Genomic DNA, 27,993 nt, shown 5'->3' on the forward strand with positions numbered 1-27,993 from the left:
GTTAATATAAACAGAGAGGAGAGAAACAGTCAGGAAGCCTCACTTCCTCACAAGACTCTTCTAGATAAAACTCAGTCCCTTGTTTCTATGTTCTGGATACAGCTCTTCAACCACATCCCTGCAGTCCCTGCTATGCTGTAATGTGTTCCTTACTCATTTCTACTCCGTGCTATGTCAACTCTCCCTCTGCCAGGTTCTGTGACCATTTCAATGCTTTAATATAACCCCATATACAAAACCTGCTTTACTGCTGGAATGTCCCCTGCCTTTAGAAGATATTACGTCTAGGAAGCATTTTTTTGAGTTGGCTATAAACATGTAAAATGGCTTCCTCCCTCCTGGGAGATTGTTCAACTCTGCTACTTGCTAGAAAGTTGTCAGTGGACATTACTTTCCCCTGAGAGAAAAATTTATAGCCATGCTGGGAACAGTGGAAATTATTTTAAAAAAGGTTATTTAAGCTACATCAACATATTTTAACTCTTGAATTGTTTGCAAATAAAATGAAGTCAGAGGGGTTGCTTCTGAAGAACAACCAGAATCACTGCCCTTGGAAGTATGTAAAGTCCCACAAAATTTAACATATGAATATTTAAATGGAGACATTGTTTTTCTTGTTTCCTAGCATGCGGTGACATGAAATGATCATTTCAAAGTCAATTTGATTTCCTTCCTTTCTGAACTGTTAATCAAGTTCTGATTTTTGTTAAATGACAGATTCACTAGGATGTTTCTTCATGGTGCCTCTCTGTAGCCTACTGGATGGTCTGTCTGGAAGGAAAGGCGTAGAGAAACTGAGAAGGAAATGTTCTCTATGTCCCATATTTACGAGCTTACTTTTGAGTTCCCTATAATAGACTTAAATGATTTGCGATTGTATTTCAACGGGATAACAACACAATAGTATCACACTGATAAAAACAGAAACTTTGTTTTTGGCGGTCCCTGACAAATGGGATCTGGGTCATTCATAATTACAATAATTTTCTTTGGGCACTAGTTTTCATGTGTATGACAATAGAATAGGTTTCATTGGCTGTGGAGAGTACAAAGTAAGTACTGCACGGAAACAACTTGAGGCTTACTCAGCAAGGCCTTTTCGTTTCCGTTTTATGAACTTAACCTAGGTGTCTTTACAAAATACATAATGATGTCTCATGTTATTTCTTTTACTAATGCTTTATTTATTGTTATTTTATGTTCACTGGTACTTTATCTGCATGTGTCTCTGGGGGGGGGTGTGGGATCCTCTGAATCTATAGTTATAGTCAGCTTTGAACTGCCTTGTGGGAGCTGGGAATTGAACCTGGGTCCTCTAGAGGAACAGTCAGTGCTCTTAGCTGCTGAGCCATCTCTCCAGCCCCAGTTTCAGGTTAATTCATAAGACTGTTTCATTTACTGCTGTTTTTGATACTTGACTTTCCAGGGCTAATAAACTCTATAGGCACTCAGATACTTCTCTATTTACTTTTCTGTCACCTGTCTTGTAGTATATTACCAATAGAAAAAAATGTTACCTGCAAGGTTTATATATTTTCTTTCACACAAATTAACTCATTATGTTTACATTATGTGGATTTCTAATTTTAGGTTAAGCAACTTTTACATTAAAACCCCATTTAAACTTCGTCAGCTCAAGTGATGTATACACTCTCAAATTATATCACTCAACTCACTCAAACACTTTACTCACAAAGACAATGGAGGGCCGGAACAATAGAGCTTAGGGAAACATGCAGCCCCTATGCCCCTGAGCTTCTCAAAGAGCACTTGCAGCTGCCGTGGTCTCCAGTGAAAAGCAGATATTTATTTGGAGCTCTGGGTAGAGACCGGCTACCCTAGAACTCAGGTTAGCCCCTCCCTTCTGAGAGTCCTGAAGCGCACTAACATGATTCATAATTGTAAGTGATGACACATGCAAAAGGTGACGTCTGTGCTGACCTGAGCTCTATCATTTACCTCTCTACTTATGAAGAGAGCAGTTTCTTACAATTCCAATAGTGCAAGGCTAGCCATTCATTCATGCAAGCTAGTCCACTGCCAAAAAGAGAAAACAAAACAAAAAACACAGAGAAATTAATATTTGTGTATATAGCATGCACAATCCCAGGCAAGTGATCAGATGATATTTTCTGTAAAGCAATCTTTTAACATACGTGAGTAAGGAAAAGTAGACAGAACTATCCAAAGAATTTCATTCACATCTAGAATTTTATTAGAATGTGGTTTAGAATTTTTTCTATCCGGGTGGTGGTGGCGCACGCCTTTAATCCCAGCATTTGGAGGCAGAGGCAGGTGGATTTCTGAGTTCGAGGCCAGCCTGGTCTACAGAATGAGTTCCAGGACAGCCGGAAACCCTGCATCAAAAAACCAAAAAAAAAAAAAAAAAAAAAGAATTTTTTTCTAAACATCACTTGAACATGAACTACATGAACTACAGTCAATTATGTTAAAACTATTTGACAATACTGCATTAAGATCGAAGAATTGAAGTATAAAAAAGCTACTATTCTGGTTAGTTTTACATCAACTTGAGACAAGCTAGAGTCACCTGGAAAGAGGGCAGGGACCTCAATTGAGAAGAAGCCTCCATACAGACCATTTTCTTCATGTGTGATTGATGGAGAAGGGCCCAGCCCATTGTGGGTGGTGCTATTCCTGGTCTGTTAGACCTGGGTTCTGTAAAAAAGCAGGCTGAGCAAGCCAGGGGAAGCAAGCCAGTAATTAGTAGCCCTCATGGCCTGTGCATCAGCTCCTGCTCTCCAGGTTCCTGTCCTGACTTCCTTTGGTGAAGAACTGTGACAAGAAAGTGTTAAATAAACACTTTCTTCCTTGGTATGCTTTTGATAATGGCCTTTCATCACAGCAATAATAATTGTAACCAAGATATTCACTTTCAGAGACTAGGGATATATCTCAGAGTGCTTTCTAGCATAAACAAAGTCCTGGATTAAAGCCCCAGGATCAGATAAATCCAGGTGTGGTAGTGTGGGCATCATATTTCAAAATTTGGGACACTGAGACAAGAGGGTCAGGAATTCAATGTTAACTATATCTAAATAGTGAGTTTGAGGCAAGGCTGGGCTATCACAGAAGCGTCCTTGTGCCAATGCATACACACAGAGAGAAAAAGAGAAAGAGAAGAAAGAAAGGAAAGAAGAGAGAAAGAGAAGTTGCTGGTTTTCATTTTTTAATGAAGTTGTTTTTCACCCAAGACAAAAGCATAACCATTATTAGGAGATGGAATTTTTCAAGTAGTCAACAACAGTGACTGGATTTAATGAAACCAGCGTTATTAGCTCTCTGTTTCATTAGAACAATAATTGATCTACAAAACATTTTTTCTTTTTTTTTTTTTTTTTTTTTTTTTTTTTTTGTATTTTCAGTACTTCTTGCAGTGAGCTAAAAACTCCAATACTATTATTGTTAATGAATGAGTGGCCAGGTAGCCAAGCATGTAAGAAGAAACTTTCAGTGTAAACACAAGAAAAGCAATTATCTGTATACACTTTACCTGATCTTTGAAGAGTATGCACACTGGGCTTCAGTGTCGGACCCTACAGGAAGACGTGGGGATTCCTGTTTTATTACATTCATTTGCTGAGGCTGAAATTAAGTCCTCAGAAAGTAAGATTTACTACTTCCTACTCTGAACCATATAGCTTGGCCAGTTGCTCTGACACTGAGACACAGCACCTACAAAATGTTACTATTTAATTAGAGGAGTTAGCTGACCAGAACAAAAGAACACATTCTAAGCAATTGCTTAGTGACCAAGTGGCAACCCATGATTTATCTTACTGGTAAAAAGAGATACCACAAAATATCTAACAACAATTCTTTTCTGTTTTAAGTCAAAGCTGATCCGTTGAAAAGTTTTGTTCAACAGCATTTTCATTGAAAAATATCCTATTATATAGTTCTTAATGTGAATATATACTAGAAATCAGGACAGATACAAAAAACATAATTATACTAGCACCAGAAAGTATGTTTGTATATACATTAAATATAACAATATGTTATATTATTATATATGTGAGATATAATGGTATAATGCATATTATATGTGAGATATAAAATAGTTCAGCTAAGGAGAAAATTATTAGATGGAATTTTTACTCTCCATATTAAGTAATATTTCTCCATTTCAATTCACAGTGTAATGAGTATTCATACCCAGAAGGATCTGATATTTCATCTCCATGCCATGGCTGTCTCCCGGAACCTTGAAGTGCTAAAACAGGAAGAATCACTTTGGTGATGAACCTGCCAATTTTGCATCCAGAATTTTATAACTTATGTATTACTTCTATGTTTTAGTTCCTGTGATTTGAAAAGCATTGCTGCAATCACTTTATTACTTCCTTGAGCAGAGTGGCCTTTCAGACCTGTCAGCAAAAAACTAAAAGCAAGGTTAGGTACATATATAAGGTATAGGTAGAAATGAGGGAATTTTTGAAATATGAAGTTTACTACACTGTGATACAAATGTGATTCTGTATCTTGTTTTGACCTTAAACTACTGAATTTTATGTTTACTTCCTACACAATGAACTGGTTCAAAATTCCGAAGTATTATAAGAATTTAACGATTATACTATTTTCTCAACATTATATAATCCAGATGGCAGTCTAGGAGACATTACAGTAAAATTATAGATGCTTTTAAATGAGTCACACAGTAAAAAAGTACTGAAGAGTTCTCTTATGGCCGTTTAATTCCTCATTCTAGCTTTGTCAGAACTCAAACTGCTCACAGCATTTCAAGGGAAGAACATCCAGGTGCTTCCAAGAATAACAATCAGCTCAGTAGTAAAAGTGGGAAAGCCATTGACTCCAACGCTCACCTCCCTGTAAGTCTAGAGACATAAACAGGTCCCCAGGTCACAATCTCATCAGTCACCTTTATGAGGAAGAACAAAATATATGGAGGAGGATGAGGATAACTGCAGCAGTTGCCGTAAATGCCCAGCAGCATGTTCAGTGTACCTGGGTCATACGGTCCAGGCCCTCACTCTTTCTGCATCGAGACAAAAGATACGGAGTACAAGAGCGCTGCTCACCTTCATTTTATGCTGATACGCACTAACACAATGGCTAGATCCATTAACTTCATTTCAGTCTTTACAATAACAAAGTGATCTTTACACTATGTTATATAGACTGATACATTTATTTTTATATGCACGTGTGATAGATATGTGTAAAATTAAGAAAAAAATATTATTGGTGGAGATTTTGAAAATTCTACATGTAAGCAAAAGAAAGAAAGAAAGAAAGAAAGAAAGAAAGAAAGAAAGAAAGAAAGAAAGAAAGAAAGAGAAAGGAAGGAAGGAAGGAAGGAAGGAAGGAAGGAAGGAAGGAAGGAAGAAAGAAAGAAAGAAAGGAAGGAAGGAAGAAAGGAGGGAGGAAGAGGGGATGGATGAATGGAAGGAAGGAAGAAAGGAAGGAAGAAAGAAAGAAAATTCCCTGACAATTATAAACAAAACAGTTTGTCAACTTGTTCCTGGGTCTAAGCACAATATGGCATTTAATCACTGTAATAAAAGATATGTTACATATATGTTCACAATAAATACATCATTTGTGCTCACTCCAAAATAATTAAACATGATGTGTGAGGTTTTCATGCTAGGGAGCCTCCCACGTCCAACCCCTAGTGTTGTCAATCAGAGTAACTATGGAAGCAGGACATACTGCTAACAGTGGTGACCATAGGTTCACAAAAGGAAATATACAAGGACTTACTTGTCTCAAGTGACTCATGTAATTAGACTTAGACTTTCACTCAACTTAGGAGAATACAAGATAGAGTCTTTGTAAGGGAAGAGGCAACAGTCACATCTTTCTAATCAACACATGACAGACTTAGATATTTTTATAAAAAAATAATTCAAATGACCAAATGATGAAACTGAACAAGACCTTAAACTAATTGTCTCACCGAGAGAACAGACATTATAGAAATACTGGTAACTCTGGAGAAGTCAAAATTTAAGAGCATTTTTATATTTAAAAAAAAAAATCAATTCCTTAAAAAATCAAGTAGTGGAATAACCTGTAGTGTTGGTTTACTGGGTCCAATATAATTTTGCAAAACCTTTCAATAAAAAGTCACCAGAAAGAATAAAACAACAAAATACAAATGTAACATGCTATGGTAATAAAAATAACAACAAAATAAGAACCATGTATTTCACATTTGTTTAAACCTGTTCTGGATTAACATGGGAGACCGTCTTTGCAAGATAAAAATATAGCTGTTAGGGTCATTAATTCAAGGTTAGCTATGACAGTTCCTTACGTATAAGTAAAAATAATCAGAGATGAGATAAGAGATTCCTATGTACTTCTACTTAAAACTTCCCCAAGTAGGAGGAAAGGGGTTTACAGTAACCTGGAAAGTGTGTAGATATGAGCATGAAGATACTGGACATTGTCACAAAATCTGTGTGATCGCAATGTAATAACTATTTTAGTCATTGCTATGGTGTGGATATGGTATGGCCACTGGGCATTCATATGTCAGAGATGCAGTACTTGGCATAGCAATGTGAGCAAGACAATGGGACATTTAAGAGATGGCATTTACTGGAAAGTTCTTTAGTCACAGAGGACACTGTAAGTGACATCTCCACTTGAATTAGTTCACATTTAATACCAGATACACACACATATACCTTCCTGTCAGGTCATGTCATCTCTCCTCATTTGCATATGAAACTCTCACTATGTCATCTAGATGGTAGACTCAGTTTCTTTGCATACTGGAGAGCCTGCATGTTTGACTTTCAGCTTATCAAACTCTGAGCTAAACCAACCTTTTTTCTTACTTAGGCTCCAGTAGGTCATTGTAGCAATGGAATACAACTAATATCATCATCCTATTGTATGACTCTGATCTTCTTCAGAGCCAAAAACCTATATTCCCAAAAGTCAAGATGCCAACAAAAATAAAAGCACTAGACAGGGTTGTATAATTAAAAGAAATCAGTAGGTATACAGGAATAATTATAGACCACTGGATAAAGCAACATTTTTGTTGACATTTTAAAGATGTTTAGTCATGTGTAAAGCTATCGGATCAAGGACATTTTACACTAATGTGACAAGTCAGACAGCCAAAGACCTTTTATTTTCAGTTTTATTTTCATAACCGCCCCCAACACCCCCGGAAGTCGGCAACATAACTGGATGCTGATGGTTAAAGAAGTGAAATAACACAAATAATTGGGTGTTCTATGGACCATAAGGGGAAACAAATTTCTAGTTAAAGAGAAGCTTTCTAGAATGCAGATTTAAAGCTGAAGGGTGTGCTACTCCCTGATGCCAGTCATTTCCAAGACAAACAAAATGCCAAGCATGCTTTGAAATATATCGTGGAATTTAAACTATGAGCTTGAAGTAGCTACTAATCCAGATTAGTCATATTTTCTTAAGCCTCAGGTTCCATATCATGTTAAAAATTTATCTCCACAACTGAAGGTTTTCTTAAGAAAAAGTTACTTTTCATAACAAGAAAAATATGTTAATATTTTCATGGGCACTAAAGAAACATACATAATATTTCCATCAATAAATATTGGACAAATAATGAGTTGAGGAAGGAAGCCTACTGTGTACATAGGATGATAAAGGAAGCCTACTATATATATAAGATGAGAAAGGAAGCCTACTATGTACATAGGATGAAAAAGAAAGCCTGCTGTGTTCAAAGAAGGAAGAGGAGACTAAAGTGGGGTGTTTTTTTTAGAATATTTCTTCCTGCATTTTAGTACAGTGACATCCATATTTGATGAAAGTCATGAAATTTCCATACTATAACTGAAGGACACCCTTTCCTTATTTAAAGCCACAGGCCTTTTTATGTTTGAAACATAGATTCCTGCATCTGTATTTTGGGTTTAAGTGTGAGGTTAACATTGGACACATGAGGTCAGCAAGCTCCCAAACCAGTCATGTAGGATTACGGGAAAGCTTGTCAGTTTGCTCAAAGACACTAAATGGGGGCTAAAATGTTCTAGTCCACTCTAGAAAGTTATTTTTGTTTTTCAAATACAAATAAAAACACACTAAAGTGATAAATCTCTTCATTTTATTTTCTCTGAACAAAATCACATGTCAAGTTGGTGGTCAAGCCATCGGTAACCATTAATGGTGCAGCTAGGAGATGTTCAAATTACAAGAACATATTGGGGTGGGAGGGAATATCCTAGCTTTTGTGTTTACTCCACTATTAAAAGCAACAGGTAAAACAAAAAAGAGGCATTCAACAGCACCACTGGAAACTGGTGGAACCCTCAAATTCTTACTTAGTTTTGCAATTAAGAAACCAAGATTGTGCCAGCTCTCTAAGATTCAGTGACCTCAATCTTACCTCAACTAGAGCATAGACAGATGAAGGGTGAAAAGAGACTGAGGCCAGGCATCTCCACCTCCTACTATTGGAATCTGGAATGCTTCTTGTGGCCCTTAGACTAAGGATGCCACATTTACAATTAATGGGAGAAGCCTAAGTGCCAGGAATGTGCACACCGAAGTTGCCAGATGTTTTTACTCTGCAGAAGTCTAAATCACTTTAAACTGTTCACTCTAAGACTTCTCAAAACAGGGCCAAAGTGCCAGAGCTCTCAGGGAAAGCATTCCCCGGGGAATTCCAAATTTGCGCCAGACAGAAACTGTGTCACATTATAGAATGGGTAGATTTACACCATCAACATTGTTTATGTTTTAGTGTATACCAGTGGGTAGAATGTAACATCAAGACTGCTGAGGGAAACACAATGATAGTGGGAATCTATAATATTATCTTTAAAAAGAAATAACAAACAATAGAATCTGAGATTCTGATTTCAAATGACCAAACCTTGTTGAGCAAAACCAAAGAGGGAGCTTTTTAATGTTAATATTAAATTAAAAATAAGTCGATGAATATTGTTATCTATTAAAGGACTATGAATCCAGAAAGATGGTGAATCTCTTTTTTTCCTCACCATCAGGAAAGTTCTAAAACAAAAGAATTCCTGCGTAAAAAATAACCCTGGGTTCATAATTTTCATAAACTGTGTTTGTGCTACTTTCCCCCTATACTGGAACAGAGACCACAAGACTTCAACTTCCTAGAATCTAGGCCAAGTGAGGTTTTTTATCAAGACACATGGGTGTACAAAAGTGTAGAGTGAGTACACATGGACATGAGTGCACTGCAGTGTGCATAGGTCGAGGAGTATTTGCTGGAATCTCTATCTGGATCTGGGCGCGGGTGTAACATCCACTGTGTTCTCTGAAACGCCTTCTCCTTGATTCAGAGAAGACATGACTATGTTGCTGTGCCTTTAAGAAGAGTAAAGGATACAAAAATGGTAGAACTCAGTTCTAATGCTATCTGCGAGAGCAGTACACACTGAGGACAATACCCAGATAACTTACACCAAGTATGGAGATTATAAAGCAATAAGATAAAAATCTACACAATTGAATTTTTAGGGGGAAGCACAATAAATTAAAAAAAAAAGAAGGCTTATTCACATTTATTAAATCCTGCTACAAAAATGTTTTCTTAATACCTACAGGAGAGATTGGATAACTTGTGTAGAATTGTATCTAATCATGATGAAACTAAAAAAGATAACAAGGTAATTGTGCTGACCAAGATCTGGGTCACAGTCTGGGGCTGGGTCCTTAGGCATATGAATCAAGTGTATTTCAGATCCAGGTTCCTTAAGGATGAAGAAAATTTAATTTTTCTTATTGAACAAGAAAAACAGCATACATGACACATCTCTCACCACATATGGCACACTGTAAATTAATTATAAGCTTTGTTTATTGGAACTTTCACTCAACACTTCTGTTTTATTAAATTTATGAGAGTGAAAAATACATGTTTATTAACTCCTGATACATCAATTAGTTACTGAAATAAACTAACCACTCGCAACTATGCTACCTATACTATGGAGGAGGAGGAGCAGGAGGAGGAGGAAGAAGAGGACAAGGAGGAAGAGGAGGAAGAGGAGGAGGAGGAGACATTTAAAAGAGAAAAAAAAAAATCAAGACAAAAATCATACCCTGAGAACACTCCATACTGATTGACCGGCTACTTCAAGAGAAAAATCGAATTTCCAGATAACATTTAACCTACTATGATTTAATAATTCAACCCTAAACAGCTCCCTTTAGATGGAGGTAAATGAAGAAAAAACATTTTATTTACAAATGTTTTGAACATTTATTTAAAAAAAAAAAAAAAAAAGCCAGAAAAAAAGAAAAAATAAATTAAAAAAAGAAAAAAAAAAAGAAAGAAAAGGCAGATGAGAGGGAGAAAGGAATCAAATAGGTCAGAGTGTCAAAAAAATATTAACACAGGACAATTTTGAACATGAGTTGGTCCAGACCTACATATACATAGGACCACTGGAGGGCCTACTGGGTGTGTCTTTTATCTGTTCCATTGGGAACAACCACAATGCGAATACATGCTAATATATGCTATCACTGCTTAAAAGCATTAAATCTAATTAATGAATAAATTTATTAGTGAGTTTGAAGGGAGAATCCGTGTGTGTATGTTTGTGTACGTGCACAGGTATGTATGCAGATACTAGAAGTAGGGAGGGGCCGACTTCCACGTTGCCTTCCACTTTATTTTCTGATACAGTGTCATTCTCCTGAGTCTGAAGCTTGGGCTACAGTGGCTGCCAGCAAGCCCTGGAGGTGCCCTGTCCCTGTTTCGCAAGCAGACGCCCTGCAACAATGTTCAGGTTTTACATGGTAGCAAGTCCTCTTGCTCACTTGAGCAAGCACTTTCCACAATGACCCACGTGCTCAGCCCCAAGAGGGTTTTAATGCGTGTGGTAAATCGAGTATTTAAAGGAAATTAAATAGGAGAGATAAGATAAAAGCATGGTAGTGTTAAAAATCAATTCTATTTTAATTTGATATGTAGATGTTTCTCTTTTATTTACTTTTCTAAGAATCACAGTAAACATACTTTTGGTGTTAGGGCGCAGTGCCACTGCTCAGTAGAAAGTTAGATGCTGACAATGATAAAGACAATTACGTTGAGTCCTTTCCTGTTCCAAAATCCTCTCATCAAGGCACCAGAAACTCTGTTCTCACTCTAAAAATAAGAATATCAGCATTAAAAGCTTGGACTCCTGCACAAACAAGATGTTTTTAAAATACACAGTAGATTTTTTTTTCAATCTATGAGCAAGTGTCTGTAAGTACCATAAAACCAGCTCCACATAACTCCAGAGACTCAGAGGATGAAAGGTCACTAATAGATTACCCAGTGCATTTTTATGAGATAAATTCAATTATAATTGCTGCAACGATTCCAGCCACAATTTAGACATAGAATCCAATTATCCATTTCATTTTCATTTATACCTCATGGACTAGATCATTTATCATGTTCCATGATAATGATCAGAAGACACATGGAAAAGTGATTTCTGCAGGTAACAAATTACCTACCATATTAGCATAGCTTACAAGTTCCTGTCAACATCTACTATGCATAAATATGAGGTAATTAAATTTACAATGTGCAGGAGTGCTTGATTTGCTACTTGACTCCTTCACAGCCGTCAGAAACCTGGGTTGCTAAATGCAGCCAACCTGTTTGGTCGCAAATCAGGAATCATTATGACCCAGAACTCCAACAGGTACAGTCTGCTGGGCTCAAGTTGCTGAGATGTATCTTTCATCATTTGGTATTATTACTTCTTACCACCAAACCATCCATCATGAGTCTGGAGACAGGTTGGAATGATAGTCCTGGACCCTCACATTACTGCTCCTTGAACTCTGTCACATCCATCTTCTGCATCATTCCTGATTCACAGCTAAGTATCCGCTTATGGCTGCAAAACCAAGTGTGAACCAGTAATGCCTTTAACCTCTAGTGCCTCTCTAATAGTAATTGATTTCTCTTTATCAGGGAGCCACTGTTCAGAACAGATTACTCATGGCTGCTGATGCTGAAAGACGATTTTCAAAAGAATTGATGCTCAGAATTTCAATAGTGATATGGGAATGCACTTTCCTATGACAGGCTTCAGCACACCGTAAGTGTTTCTATGTGAATATTTATCCACCAAACCCAGAAACCGATGTGCAGATGCCCAATATGCATGTGCGTGCGTATGTGTGTCCAATATGCATGTGCGTGCATATGTGTGTCCAATATGCATGTGTGTGCGTATGTGTGTGTAAGGTGTGTGCTGTTCCAATAAGAAAATGATTTGTCACTATTTTAAATATGCTTGAAAAACATCAAAAATTGAAAAGTAACCTAAAATCCTGAAATTGCAAATCTTGTTTATCAGCAAGAGAATCAAAGACAAAGACATATAAAACACATATATCAAAGACATATAAAACACATGCCTCATCCATCCATTGTTTTTATCTCCACAGATTGCTAGAACCTTCAAAAATGATACCAGGAACATAGTGGATGGTGTACAATAAACTATTCCAGACTAAAGTCTTTAATTCAGCTCCATCTGAATGTTGTTATAAAAGTTTAATAAATCAAAATGATCAAAATGTTCCCAGTGGCAGGTGGGGATTCGGTTTCCAATTCAAATTCTCTTTAATATATGGCTTCCTTGACACTGTGCATTTCTGCCACCCATATTGAATTCCAAACACCCTGATTTTCATCATTACCATGCATCACCCAGCCTGGTCATAGTAACTGCTTTTCAGCCATCCGGCACAAAACACAGAAATGTCAAGCCCGGTGGAAATTTTAACGCAGGAACATCATGACAGGTAGAAACGCTTTATCTTTCCATAAGTAAATATTTTTCACACCACCCACCAAGAATAGAATGACATTCTTTGAGAAAATGGAAATGATTAGGGAGAAAAGTTCAGGAAGGAAAACCTCACTATATCCAGACCTTCAAAACAAAAACAAAAGAGAAAAAAAAAAAAAAAAAAAAAAAAAAAAGAAGGCAAAGAATTGTTAGCAGCAGCAGTCAAATACTTCAGAACAGACAGAATGGCAAACCCTTTATGGAATTTGGCTCATTTCTGTGAAGTAAAGCGTTGTATTGTTTTTTTTTTTTTTAAGTCAGGAAAAAGATTTCACTTAACATTTTCCGGTTTTTCTTTTACAAGGTGTCTCTATGTAACCCTATCTGGCATGAGACTCACTATATGGACCAGGCTGGTTTAAAATATGTGATGATCCAAATAGTAGGATTACAGATATAGGCCACAACATCTATCCAGTTGGCAGCCTCTGACTCTACGGGAAGTTCATCTGAAATGTTGAAGAACACAAACTTAAGCATGACTTACATGTGTTTGTATATGTAGAGACCATGATGGATAAAAGTCTTTTAACTGTTAGTATCCTTTTATTTATAAAGTTGCATTTAACTCTGTTGATCTATACCAGAAGGTCAAGGCCTACAGTGTCTTTATCATGTTTAGTTAGAGTGATGTTTACAAACTTCTGGTGTGCAAACCTTGTTCCTTACTTTAAGACTATTGGTTAAATAAAATTGGCTACAGCCAATTACTGGAGGGATTAGAGGATGGTGGGTTTGGAGTGGCCTGGTGGAAGGAGGAGAGACCAGGGCAGGTGGTGAATGAAATAGCTAGAGCTAGGGAGAAAGCAACCAATGAGGGGAGAGGAACCATGAGGACATGCCACGAGAAACAGCAAGTATCTGGGGTATACCACTGAGGAGGGATCCCCCCCTACACACACACACACACACACACACACACACACACACACACACACACACAGTAATTGTCAAAACCAATTAAAATAACCATAGTCTGAGTCTGATTTATTTGTAAACGAATCAGGGATAAGTATAAATTGTTAACACTACAAACTAAATATATGTGCAGTTACCATGAGCTGTCACAAGGTAGAATTTCCTAATGAGTGAAACACAGACTTTTATTCAGCACTCACTGTGAATTCTCCCTGTAAGACTCTCCTTCAGTGCCTTTTAATTAGTCTGCAGTTAGCCCACAAAGCCTTTAAACCTGGGTGTGTTTTTTACATCCAAAGTGAATGCTTACAATAAAGTCATCGTCTACTCGCTCAAGGAAGCCCTTGTATAAGTCTTCTGAATTAACATCCACAACCAGATCCAACTGGAATCTTAGGCGATATGTCTAGCTGGACATCCTTTGACACCACACAATGTGATCAATACATCTGCCATAAGTCTGCAGTGGTACCCCATTCTATCTATAGCCCCTCTCTCAGTGACCTCTCAACATTTTTGAGCTTGGAAGACTGTCAGTCTGCTGAACTTACAACCTGAAAATCCACCATACTCAAGATCATGGACCATCCTGATCTTCTTTGAGACTGATACAAACACAGTGCCTAATTTAAACTTTTCATGGCATCCCAAACCAAATAGCAAATATATGTAATTTTTTTTTTTTAGTTTTCACATTCTACCTGCCTTGGTCACAGTTTCTATTGCTGCAATGAAACATCATGACCATTACCAAAAAGTAGGTGGGTGGGAGGGTTTATACTTCCATACTGCTGCTCATTATTTAAGGAAGTCAGGACAGAAGCTCCAACAGGTCAGAATCCTGATGGTCAAAAGCTGATGAAGAGCCATGGAGAGGTGCTGGTTACTTGCTTTCTCCCCAAGGCTTGCTCAGCCTGCTTTCCTATACAACGCAGAACCACCAGCCTAGGGATGGCACCACTCACAATGGGATGAGCATTCCCTAACTGATCACTAGTTGAGAAAATGCTTTAGAGCTAGATGTCATGGAAACATTTTCTCAACTTTATATCAAGTTGACAGACAAAACCAGCCAGTACACTAGGATAACTCTGGCTGTACCTCAGTTTTCCTCCCTAGGAGACACTGCATAAAGCTAATGTTCAATCCTCATCCGTAAGAACATGGGTGCCCTATGCCTTCTCTGTTTGGCACATCTTCTGCTTATTTGAGCTGTTAACCCCATCAGTGTTCAGGTGCAAACTTCATATCCTCACCTGAGGCAGCAATGGAGACATGTCACTACCTCTAAAGACTCAATCCATGACACTCTTTTGTTTTGAGGGGGAGGGAAGAAAATACAGTATAGTAGAATTTAAGGGACAGTGGGACATGCCATAAGTGTGAGAATGTAAAGGACTGGGCACCCAGAACATGTTCAATCAATTACAGATAAATGAGGAAGCTACTGTAGTTTTAAATTTTATTTCATTTCTATTTCATACGTGTTGCATGTATGTTTATGTGAGAGTATAGGATTAGAGATGACTGTGACCTGCCATGTGGATTCTGGGAATTGAACCTGAGTCCTCTCAAACAGCAGCCAGTGCTCTTAATCCCAGAGCCATCCCTCCAGCGTTAACGCTATCACTACATACGTATTATTTCTATTGTACTGTGGTTCCAACAATGTGAAGAATATGAGACTTTGCTCTGAATAAATGTGCCAAGAACAGGAATCATATAAAGATCTTTTTATAAGTAAACAACATTAGAGGGAAAAGTATATAAATAAGCAATTCTATTTCATATGGGAAAATCACGACTGTTTGGACGTTAGGTATATGATTACAGATTCAAATGAAATAAGACCATGAAAACATACCTATATCTGCTGGAGAAAGAAGAGGAGGAAGAGGAGGAAGAGGAGGAAGAACAAAGGGTGGATGTATTCAGGAAAGGACTCCAGTAACAGAACGTTTATGAAAACGTCTGGTAGTCCCCTGTTGATTAAGAACTATGGGGGACAGGAAAGAAATTTCCAGTTGTATTCAGGAGACAAAGCATTTCTGTGTTTTTGCATGGCAAAGGATTATGGCCGTGATTTATTTATTTTTCAACTTAATATGAAGAGAAGTCACATTAGGAGATAGCAGGCCACATAAAGAATCACCTGTATGTATCTGAAAATGGCCTGAACTTCCCTGGGACAATGGGCATAGTTAGGTATAAGCAGGGGCCACAAATTTTTTTATTGGTTATTTTATTTACATTTCAGATGTTATCCCCTTTCTCCATTCCCCTCTCCTCAAACCCCCTATCCCATCCACCCCCACCCCCGTTCTGCTTCTATGAGGATGTGCCCCTACCCACCCACCCACTCCCAACTTTGAGACCACAATTACCTAAAAATGCAGAGGTAATTATTGTATTTCTCTTCGTCTGTTTACATATAATCGCAGATTCTGTGCTAATATATCTAGATATGGTTCCAAACAGGCAACAAGGGAAGAAAATAACAACATGTTTTTTTTTGTTTTTTTTTTTTTTTTTTGGTCTCAGTAAGTAAAACTTGAGCAACGTAAGTGTTCTTCCAAATTATATCCCAAAGGTAAAAATAATCTGTTCCCTGTACAAGATTGGAGAACACATTTCCAGGCTATACCTCCTCTAAAAACAAACGCTGGAGCAAAAATAATGCCTTGAAGAAACAGGGTTTAAGCTTATGGGGAAGCTGCTCATGTCCTTGCCCGTCACCCTGAAGAGAGGCCTCAGTCCCAGATTCTAGTGTTTAATCCTGAAAGGATTTTCTGTTTCTAAAACTTTCTAACTCTGAAGTAAACCAAAGCCACATTAAGATCTAACAGAAATGTAAACGTTTATCTGCATTGGTGGACTGCAGGCTTGTTTTCAATTGTTGGTCAACCAAACGTTTTGTAGAAAAGACAAAAACCCATCTGTACCAACTCCGAAAGACAATGGCTTTCTACAGTATTATGATAACCAAACAGGCTAAGATGGATGCATTTATCATAATATACAAGTATATGTTTGCCTGCCTCTCATGGTTGGTTTGTAGCAGCCCCCACTGTTTCCACTTTCTGTGATTCTAGTCTTCATTAAAGGTTATATGTACTAGGATGCTGAGTGCACATTACCCAACGTTTAAGAAGATACAAGCGACCCAACTGACAAATATTTCATATTAAGTCAAAACTAAATACAATAGTTGACCCATGGGTCTGCAAAGTTTCTGTTATTGATTCTCAGGAAAAATAGTATTGGAGGATTAGAAGAGACCCAGGAAGGACAACCACTGAAATACAACACCACCAAAACAGTTGATCCATGTGAACTCCTGAAAACTGTGAATTATGTATCTGCCATTGTTGGCATCTGCCAACATTGACTACTTCAGTTTGTCAGCTACAGGGCTTCTGCTCAATTAACAGCCTAGAAGACTCTCACAGTGTGACACTGTTTACCACATCAGTGCTTAATGAGGGAATATAATACAATGGCTGCTTTGGGTGTTTTGATTGGTTGGTTTTTATTTTGTTTTGTTGAGGACAGGTTTTTTTTTTCCTCATTCAATTGTAAATTTTACCAAAGTCTTAGTCAAAATTTCATGCCAAGATCTTAATTCTATCTTTTCCTATTATATTAAATCACAAGTGTTCCAAGGCTGAGAGAACTGTTTCTTTTGGAGTTTTGACTTAAGGATTTGATAAGGGCTAGTAGTTGATTTTCCAATGACGTTTCAAAGGAAGGCAGAAAGATTGAAAACCTTAGCACAAACCAACTTTGCTCCTTTCTTTTGGATTTGCAATCAGGGTAAGAAAAATAATAAAGAGGAAGAAAGCTATAAATAACAAAGTCACAGGAGATAGGAGTCCCCTGGTAGAAGTGAGCCCAAATTACATTCATCGTGAACTCAAAGAGAAAGGAGCTGAGGGCTCTAGAGTAAAGACCTATAGCTTATGCTTGGAAATCAAATTCCCCCAAGATTCCCGCAGATAATTATTTACCATGTCAATGGTGTGCTTCTTCCCTGATTCTCTGCAAATTCTTAAGAAAAATAGACACAAACCGAACTCCCCAAAGACTCCTTCAAAGAGCTCTGGCCAGCAGCTTCCAGCGAGACATTGTCTCTGCCTTCACACAAGAGAATCACCGTCAGAAAAAAACTTGCAGGTGCCCTTTGGGTGAGGATTCATGCTGCATTTTAATTTTTGAAATGAACATAGAGAAATTAAATAAAATGACAATGACTACTCAGGCAAAACATGTTTGGCATTGCATCCTTTTGGAGAGTAGCCATTAAGAGTAACTGGCAATGCTGTCAGGAACAATGGTGTCGAGAAGTGGGCAGAAGAGTTTAGGTTATATACATTCTAATGAATAATAAAAGTGGATTTAAAAAAACCAATTACTTTTCAAACAAAGACCCTATTACAATTTCTAATATATATTTTTTTAATTTGACAAGCATTCCTCCAACTGATTATAAGAGCTACCCAAATCTGTTTCTGTTTTCTGGTTATATAACGCTGCTGTATTTGAAATAAGAATACTCTGTTGCTCATTTGAAATTAAGGCGTATGCCAGGCATCTTGAACAGTGAACCACCTGAATCAGAAGTAGGTACTAGGAATGAGAGGAAAGTCTCTCAGTGTTTCCTTTATCATCTTCAAGGGTACAGTAACAAAGTAAAAAATTTAACCATGAAACTTTTAAAATTCCTCTAAACTTAGAGTGCTTGGTTTCTGCTGACTGTATATAGTCTTTGCTACCTTTCTAAGGCCATTGAAGGGAAGAAAAATTAATACGTAGGATATCAGTGTGCTCTACAATGTTCATCAAATTTCAGATTTTATAAAATGTTTAAATGGAAACCTCGGGAAAACCTTTAGACTTCCTGCCCAGTTGACTAGTTTTCACAATAGAATTAAAGAAAAAGATCTTCAAGTCACCGTTAAGGAAAAAAAGATCCTTGTATGAATTCACAAGTTTGACAGCTACAATATGAAAACTGGTTAAAAATCAATACTGTGTGGCATTAAGCAGGCTGCTGATGGTCTGGAGCTAGAAACACCATGGCCTTTAAACCACCAGCTAGGAAAAGTATTAGCAAAGTAAGTCGCTCTTTCCACTGCAGAGCTACCTTTACTGTTAATAGAAAAAAATGAAATATTCAGAAGTGATTTTTTTTAACTAGTATGCACTGAGAGATGATAGAGTCAGAAAAAAAATATTGGGGGAAACAAGATTTATTTTCCAGGTGAAAAATATTTTGAGCAAAAGTTACAAGCAGTTCCTCTGGTTCACCTGTGAAGACAAAGACCAGTTCATACACTGTAAGAAGAGCTTTCTTCATAGTGGTGACACAAGCCTTTAATCCCAACAACCAGGAGGCAGAGCCAGGTGGATTTCTGAGTTCCAGGACAGCCTGGAGTGCAGAGTAAGTTCTAGAACAGCCAGGAGATGCACAGAGAAACCCTGTCTTGAAAGAAAACACAGGCAAAGAAGTGCCTTTGCCATTTCACTTCATCACCAGGATGCAGGCAGCAGTGACCCCTCATCCTTCCTGTAGCCTCAGCCAGAGGCAGCCTGGCTGCCTTCACTCCATCAAACCATTGTGTAGTTAAATCTTGACAAAGCTAGAGGTTACATAATGACCATGCTAGTTCCTAAAGCAAATAAGTTGAGCCTAAAACTACAAATAACTATAGCAAAACTAGCCTTAACATTCACATAACGCTGTGTCAGTGCTAAATGGTTGTAGAAAAAAATCTCACAACACAGACAATGAGCTCTGGCTCCACTGGTGACCCAAGGCCCGCAGCAGGTCAGCTAGTACGGCAGATCCTTCTCCAACACTGTCATATTCCCAATTCCATAAATCCCTGGAGATCATATGCTACTTTCCCTGAGAATGCTGCCTCAGTTACCGTCTCTCTGAATGGAATGAATAAAGGCCTCTGAATACACTGCTTATGCTCTGGAGCCCTGCAGACGAAGGTTCCTTCCTGGTCCACTGAACAGTCCAAATGGTTTCCAACATCCAGCTAAGCTCTCTGACTCCCACTAAAATTTCCTTTTTTACATTTTTTTTTTTAGATTTATTTATTTTATATGTATTTAGATTGATTTTAGATGCATTAGTGTGTTGCCTGTATGTATGTCTGTATACAACTTGTGTGACCAGTGTCTACAGAGATCACTAGAGAGAGCATGAGATCTCCTGGGGATTTAAAGATTGTGAGATCATGGATTGTGGGTTTCGAACGACTGGGAGACACCATATGGGTGAGAAAAATAAACCCAGGTGATCTAAAAGAGCAGCAAGTGTTGTTAACCACTGTATCATCTTTCCAGAACACTAAACTTACTTTATTAACTTTTAAAACTCAGGGTGCAAAGCACTCTTACTATGGCTTTTTCATTCTAACACAGTCTTAGTTTTTTTTAAAGTCTCTTCTGCAATGTTCCATTGTTACTCCCAGTGGGTGGGACCAGAGAACATTTGATCTTGAGGGTAAGCAAGGGTCATCTGACACAGAGGGAAGCTGATCTTGTGTTGCAATCCCAAATCACTGATGTCACATTAAAAACAGTGAAGAACCTAAATCTTTAGTGACTAGATCAAATGCCCTGGAAGACTTCTTCCACATTCTATAGTCAAAAGTGCCAATAAATGTGTCATAGGCTTCACATTAAATATCATTATCAAGCACACAATTTCAAACACCAACAATAAATAAGTGGAATGCAAATATTTAATGAATCGGGGTAAATAAGACAAAGAATCTCCCTAACCATAGCTACAGTTGACTTATTCACTAAGAATATATAAATATATTAACTGAACATGTTTCATTTCCAGAGCATGTTACAGTAGACTGTAAAATTTAAAAATCAAACCACTGACAACTTTAAAACAGACAAACAGGAATTGTGATCAAAATAAATTTTAAAGCTAGAATGTTATCAAATGTGACAGTGAATGTCTGTAACCCACCACTTAGGATTTGGGGACTGGAGAACCGAGAAGGAGTTCAAGAACAGCCTGAGCTACATGAGACTCTTTCCCAAAATAATTCCAAACCAGGAAAAAAAAAAAAAAGTAAAATGTAGACATGCATCATATAAATTTGAAATGTGAAATGTGAAAGAATTTTTACTAAATGGGAGGTCAGTGTTTTTTGGACAACCGATCTGTAATTTAGATGGCCTAGAAAAAGTTGACAGATAAGACAGCGAAGGAGCAAAGCAACCAACATGTGGAGTCATCCACGATGCTTTAGCTGTGGGCTGCTTAACACTTCTCCTCACTCTCCACAGGCAGCACTTCTCAGACTTGTAGTGTTGCTGAACAAAATGTCTCCTCTTACTCTCAGATGTGCAGAAGCTTCTTTCCCACTAAGGATGGACTTCCATGAGCTGCAGATGTTATCATTACTCAAAAGAATCCGGAAGCGGTGCTAGAGTTATGACAAAGTAAATTCTATTCACCGTTCTGCCATTCCCATGGCTCTGGGAACAGAGATCAATACGCTACAGCAGGAGGATTTTGCAGTAAAAATTTCACTCGTAGCATACAAGAGGAAAAAAAAAAAAAAAAAAAAAAAAAAAAAAAAAAAAAAAAAAAAAAAAGGCCGTAAGCATGGCCTGTCACTTCCAGTTTAAAAGAAAATGCACTAATAAACTCTTACCCATGGGTCATGTTTGACAACAGGCAACACTATGACAACTCTCATTAAAGACTACTCATATCACTGCCCTCAAAATTTCCTTTAAAATTACCATCTTTTGTGTCCATGTGGCAGGACATCAGCTTTAAATGTGCCACTGAGAGATAGGATCTGTCAACCATGCTAATTTTACCCATTGTTTCAGCACCAGGTCAACTGACACCCAGGTGGACAGTTCTGGTCAGAGATCAAAACAAGTGATCCCTAGGGAGATGGTCTGGATCACAAAATTTATTCTGAGGTTATCTGAACAAATAAGAAAATATACTCCTGTATATAGGTTCTCAGGCAAAATGGTAAGAAGAATATCACTGGCAATTATTAGAGGCAGATCCTAAAATATGTTGACAATAATTAAAACTGTCAAAAGTATCACGATAGAAATCAATAATTTTAGCAAAAATCTAACTAACACATGCAAAGTCTTATGATACTTTAACATATTCCTAACCCAAAATCTAAAGTAAATAAGGTAATAAGTGAAAGTTCATTTTATGAAAAAATTAAATTTTGGGTGGAATTCAATAATTGTTTTTAAATGATATTAAAACAACATATTTGTCACCAACTAAGGAAACCTGGTCCTTAGGGAAAGTGTAGAAATAAACTTGTAAATAAGCAACAAAGAACAGTCCTTAGTTGCGTGAACATCATGCACGACACCCTGGGTTTGATATCTAGCACTGCCAAAAAAGCGAACAAATGGAAAAAAGGAATACTACCAGTAGGGAAAATGGAATCACAACCAACTAATAGTTTTAAATAAGTAGGCAAAAGTTTCCATTAAAAGGTATGGATTCTTTGTATATAGGACATGACTCTATCACCTGCCTTATACAAACATCAGGTATATCTAGTATGAGTCCCTTCTTAAGAAGAGAGAGAGAGAGAGAGAGAGAGAGAGAGAGAGAGAGAGAGAGAGAGAGCACGCATATTGCAAGCTCGACTTTGAAGATGCAGAGAAGGTACGTCAATAACAGACATATGTTCCTGCAAATACAGCATGTGAAATACCCAACGAATGCCCAAGCACAACTGTGCCTTCAGAGTTAGACTCAAATGAAAGAGACGGCATTGGTCTCAACATAGATTGAAGAATTAGACCAGCGAGGGGCTGAAAGGTGGTCAACAAAAATGAGGAAGCACTCATCAATGGGAACGGATAGCATATTCTCTCTCAGAGGCAGGATGTAATATAGTATCATATTTTCTTGCTCCTTAATAATGGGGTCTATAGCCAGGCAGTAGTGGTACATGCCTTTAATCCCAGCACTTGGAAGGCAGAGGCAGGCAGGTTTCTGAGTTCGAGGCCAGCCTGGTCTACAGAGTGAGTTCCAAGACAGCCAGGGCTATACAGAGAAACCCTGTCTCGAAAAAACAGCAGCAACAACAACAACAACAACAACAATAATAATAATAATAATAATAATAATGGGGTCTATAAGTTTATGAACTTTGCACAGGTGATATGAGATAGTGTTTTATTTTTAATGAAGTATTAGATCTTTCTGAAGTATATAGAAAATGAAGAGGTTAGTTAACAATATGAATGCCAGAGAAACCTGAAAACAGGAAAGAATGAAGTCATCATGAAGAGAGAGGAATGTGGACGTGTATTCTGACTCCATATAGTACTTAGAATTTTTCTCTCATCCTGCATTTCCTTCACTCAGAGAAGACTCCTTCACAGATGGCTCCCCTGCTACAATCTCAGAGCCCAATTTCCATTATATTGGCCAAATGTCTCCATGCCAAGGTTTACACAACTTCTTGTTATTTTCATATGTGTCAGCATTGACTGTCTGATATCTGATTCAATGAAGCTACTTTGCTTCTAAATTTTCATAAAATTCAAATTCATTCTTTCTCTCTCTCCATTTCAGTTTAATTGTCATCTCCAAAAAGACACTATAAAACCACTTTCACTAAAAGACCAACTGTATACCACAATGCTGTATATGTTGATATAAGTCTCCTAAGGTAGCCACTGTTAAGGTCCACAGTGAAAGAATCCCTGTATTCTCTCTATATTCCTGCAACCTAAAACACTGGCTGAGATAAAATAAGAACTTGTAAATTTTTAATAAACATAATATATACTCTGACCTTGCCTATATTTTCCCCACATTCACAACAGATACACCTAATATGATAAACTCTCATAATATCTAATAACTTTAGCTTGTAAGAATATTAGGGAAAACTCATTCTATCTTCCTAAGATTTGACAAAGGACCAGAATTAGTGAACATTTAGGGCATATGGTTAATATTGATAATGTTTTCAAGTCTATGTGAAATGGAACATTTACTGTAACCTTGTTGTCAAAACATTTCTTGGAATAAGGCTATACATTAGTATCTACAGAATTGCATTAATTGGAGGAATCAGGTCTTATGTTAGATGACAACTATAAGGAGACATGGAAGAAAATACTGTACATTTCACCTCAATAACTATGGCAAAATACAATATCATTCGATAAGACACTGGTTGGAAAACTAACTGACAAAATTTAAAACTAGTGTCCACTTTACATGACATTGTCAGAAGTTTGATCATGATACGTAAAAGTGACCTGCAGTGAAGACTACTGTGGCTTAAAAACCAATCACTGTGTCTACAGACTTAGTCCGGAGAAAGGCATGCAATTTCATGGAGCAAAAGGTGTTACCTCTCACAATAAGTTGAGCAAAATTGGAAACCCCAGAACCTCGTTCTGACTGAGTAACACAGCGGTACAAATCTTGGTCAGTTTTTGTCACTTCTTGCAATCTGAAAGAGGCAGCAAATCTTCTGTGATTGATGTTCTTAGTCTGGGCTACGGGTATGTCTTCTCCATTGCGTCTCTGCAAACAGAAACCAATCTTTAGAAACAGGTTGTTCACCGTGCTATAAATCTAAAGTATATCAGCAAGCAATATCTGTGATGAATTATTCTGCTTGCTAAACTATACGAAAGATGCCTGTGTAGTCCCACAAATTTTTACCTTTGTCATGAAATCAGGGAAAGGAAATAATATCAAAATATTTTAAAAGATGTAAGGTAAAAAACAATGTAAAATTGTTACACACACACACACACACACACACGAGTCTATGGCTCATTAGAAAATGAACAATGATCCTTTATGTACAAAGAAGATGGTCTTGCCTGTGGTGCTACCAAGCTTTTTAGTACACCCTATGTGATAGTCATTCCCCAAGGAGATGAACACTATGCCATATGCATCCTTATAACAAATATATAGCATGATCTTGCCATGGAATGACAATAAAATCCTGATTGATGATTGAGACACAACTCTAAATCTGTGCTCTTGGTAAATTACCATCTCTTCGGGATTAATGACACCCAATTTATGTTTTTTAAAGAAGTAATAAAAAAAAAAAAAAACAGCTTAAACATTCAAAGCTGCTTGTCAACTTTGAAAATGAAAAAGTAGGAAATGTATTTATGGTATCACGATATCTGATACAAAACCAGTAAGCATCAACTGGAAAGGAGAGGATGGTAACTTTCAATTATAATAAAATTTACAACATCTATATGTTGAAAGACATCATAAATAAAGTGGGGGCAACATAGACTGTGATGAGATATTTGTCAACAAAATATAACCACCAAAAGATAAACAACTAGAATATGTAAAATATATTTTATAGTTCAATAAGAACATTGATTAGAAAAACTCAGGCAAAGACTAGACAGGCTATAAAAAGATAAAAAGCATGTATCTAAGAAAAATTTGTAGCTATCAGTACAAATTTTAAAAATTCTATATGTCAAAGACAAACAAATGTCAACAACATTCTCTAACCATGAGAAAGGCACAGGTAGAAGCTCGGGCTCCTTTCTTATTGGTGCAGTTCTAAGTATCCATGGATACTGTATTGCAACTGTATGGAGTTTTATTCCAAAGGACAGTATATAGATAATGAAACTGCTAATGACTTTTTATGCTAGGAGAATTTTATAAAAATGATTACTATTAAGAGAAATAGAAAATGGAGTTGGGAATACGGCTTAGTGGGTAGGGTACTCTCGTAGACTTACAAGGCCTGGGATTGATCCCTGCACAACATAAACCAGGCATAGAGGTGCACACATACCTCTAAACCCTGTAGGAGGGTCAGAAGATAGACAGACTGTTTCTATTTCTCCAGTAGCCCTTTTGTTTTGTTTTGTACCAGCTCAGTTCTGTACCTACTTAACTTTCTTAACTGCTACTTTACAAGTATAGAATAAGAAAAATCTCTGAAAGGTTTTAGATCTTTTTGTATTGGTTGTTACAGATTATGCCAATGTCAATATTTCCATATATTTTCTTAATCACACATAGGTGAATGATTCACTAGTAGAAATCTAGAAGTGGAATTGTTGAGGTTTGTACATTTCCCACTATTCATCTTCTTGTTTATTTATTAGACGATAAACTACATAAATGCCACATATTTACTTTGATTAAATTAGAATGTGCAAACATTAATGACCATTTTGAAATATTTTGTGAACTTCTATATATTACAAGAGACATTATATTGCTTTTTAATTTTTTCATCTGGTTTCCTTGAGCAGGACGGAAAGGGGGGGTCAAAACCATAGCCTGATAATTTCCTAAGTCCTAAACTACACTGTTTCTTGAATCCCACTTCTCAAAACCTGAAGCTATACACATCACTCTTATAGAACACAATTATCTGTGATCAGAAGAATAGGCTTACACTGATGCATCACTTAGGTTTTTACTTTTTTTCATTCCTGATTTGTTAATTTGATTTGTTAATTCTCTCCTGACCCACTGATCCATGAATTAGGTACCAAAAACTCCTGGTCAAGAAACCTACATGATATGAGAGAAATCTAAATGGAATCACTAAATAACAGAGAGACCAGCACCAACACTCTTACCACCAAGCCAAACCTTCAGTGCCTCGGTTACATCTAATTGAGTGGTTGGCCAGAAGGGGGCCCATAGAAACCAGGAAGGACTCAGGCTATTGTCAAAGCAATTGGTTGCTCTCCACACTCTGATATAAAGAGCCTATAGCTAAAGGCAGTGCCTACATTTATCAGTAAACATGGAGAAATCAAGCCTATACCTAACTAGAGCATTCATACATACTAACTATTGGTCATGGTACTGGCAGGGACTCTGCACACTACCAGAGGAGACAGTTAAACACCAACCCAGCTACAAACCCTTGGATCTATGATGGTGACATGTCTGAATGATACAATAGTGCAATGGTGGCACAACTATTGTGGGAGTAACCAACAACACGGCTTAGGTGGCCAAGAACCTAACACTTGATAGGTCATGGATTTAGGAGGAATGCAAATACTATTATTCTGTTAAAAAAGCAGAACAATATAATGACTACTGACATCGTTCTGCCATGCCCTAGATCAGTGCCTTACTCAGGCATCATCAGAGAAACTTCCCTCTATAGGAGATGGGAAGTAACATAGAGACCCAGGGCTGGACAGTGTGCAAACAGTAAAAGATCTTGGAACACTCAGTCCTGAATGGGATGTCTCCATCAATTCCTAATCTCATGGCTCAAGGTTCAGGCAAGTAACTTGCAGATTTCTCTTGCACTCTCTCACTCAGCAAAATTCACAGCACTGAGGAACCTCTCAAGAGTCAATTACCCTAAAAGCCCTGTGAGACTTCCCAGTTACCTTCAAGTTCTAATGCCTCACACAGTTCATTCTTCAGTATCATACAAGTCCAGAACCTAGCACAATGATATGCTCCTCATGAATCACAACTGTTCATGCATTTTGTTGGTGGTGGTGTTTTGAGACAATGTTTCACTGTGTAACCCTGACTGTCCTGGAACTAGCTCTGTAGACCAGGCTGGCCTCGAACTCTGCCTCCTGAGTGCGCAGACTAAAGGCATGGACCGCCACCTCCTATGTTCCTGCATTCCTTTCTTCCTGAGGCATCTGCTGCCAGTGAAACCTCACGTTCTTCTCATTTATCTTATTACTTGAACAAGGTCTGCTTTAGTTCTTTCTGCCTCTGTTTCTCACCTCAATCCTGCTCTCTGGACTTTTGACGGATATCCCTGTGGGAAATGTCATAAAGGCTGTTGCAAATATTCACAAGAATTTTATTAGAGCATGTTAACTGATTTTGGTGATTGGAATCTTTAATGACTTAATACATTTGATCTTTTTTCTACTCATAGTCCTGAAGATAGAAATGTGGTGGTTTGAGTAAAAAGGGTCCCCATAGGCTCATGTATTTAAATGTTTAGTCATCGGGGTGGGGAATTTCTTGGGAAAAAATGGAAGATGTGGTTTTGTTGAAGAAAGTGTGTTGCTAGGTGTAGAATTTGGGATATGAAAACCCAAGCCAGATCTGAAATGTAAATAATAATAATAAAAAAAAGATCTGGTCATCCCTGTTATGCCTTCCTTATCCCTTATTGTGGTAGCCCAAGCTCCTGCCACCAAAGCAGCATTTCTTGGTACTTCTCAAGGGCTGGGGTGGGGG

The 27,993-nt window shown here is 37.5% G+C and overlaps 1 protein-coding gene across 11 annotated transcripts in view; it reads right to left on the reverse strand.

Moving 5' to 3' along the window:
- The window catches only part of Ptprk (protein tyrosine phosphatase receptor type K), a 501,415-nt gene that overhangs the window by 195,185 nt on the left and 278,237 nt on the right, over window positions 1–27,993 (reverse strand). For all 11 annotated transcript variants that reach the window (XM_076927962.1, XM_076927965.1, XM_076927961.1 and 8 more), the window contains exon 6: window positions 24,162–24,336. In XM_076927962.1, the coding sequence (XP_076784077.1) occupies window positions 24,162–24,336 (175 nt within the window). The remainder of the gene's footprint in view (window positions 1–24,161; window positions 24,337–27,993) is intronic.

This window comes from Arvicanthis niloticus, chromosome 30, assembly GCF_011762505.2.
Source record: "Arvicanthis niloticus isolate mArvNil1 chromosome 30, mArvNil1.pat.X, whole genome shotgun sequence".
NCBI lineage: Eukaryota > Metazoa > Chordata > Mammalia > Rodentia > Muridae > Arvicanthis > Arvicanthis niloticus.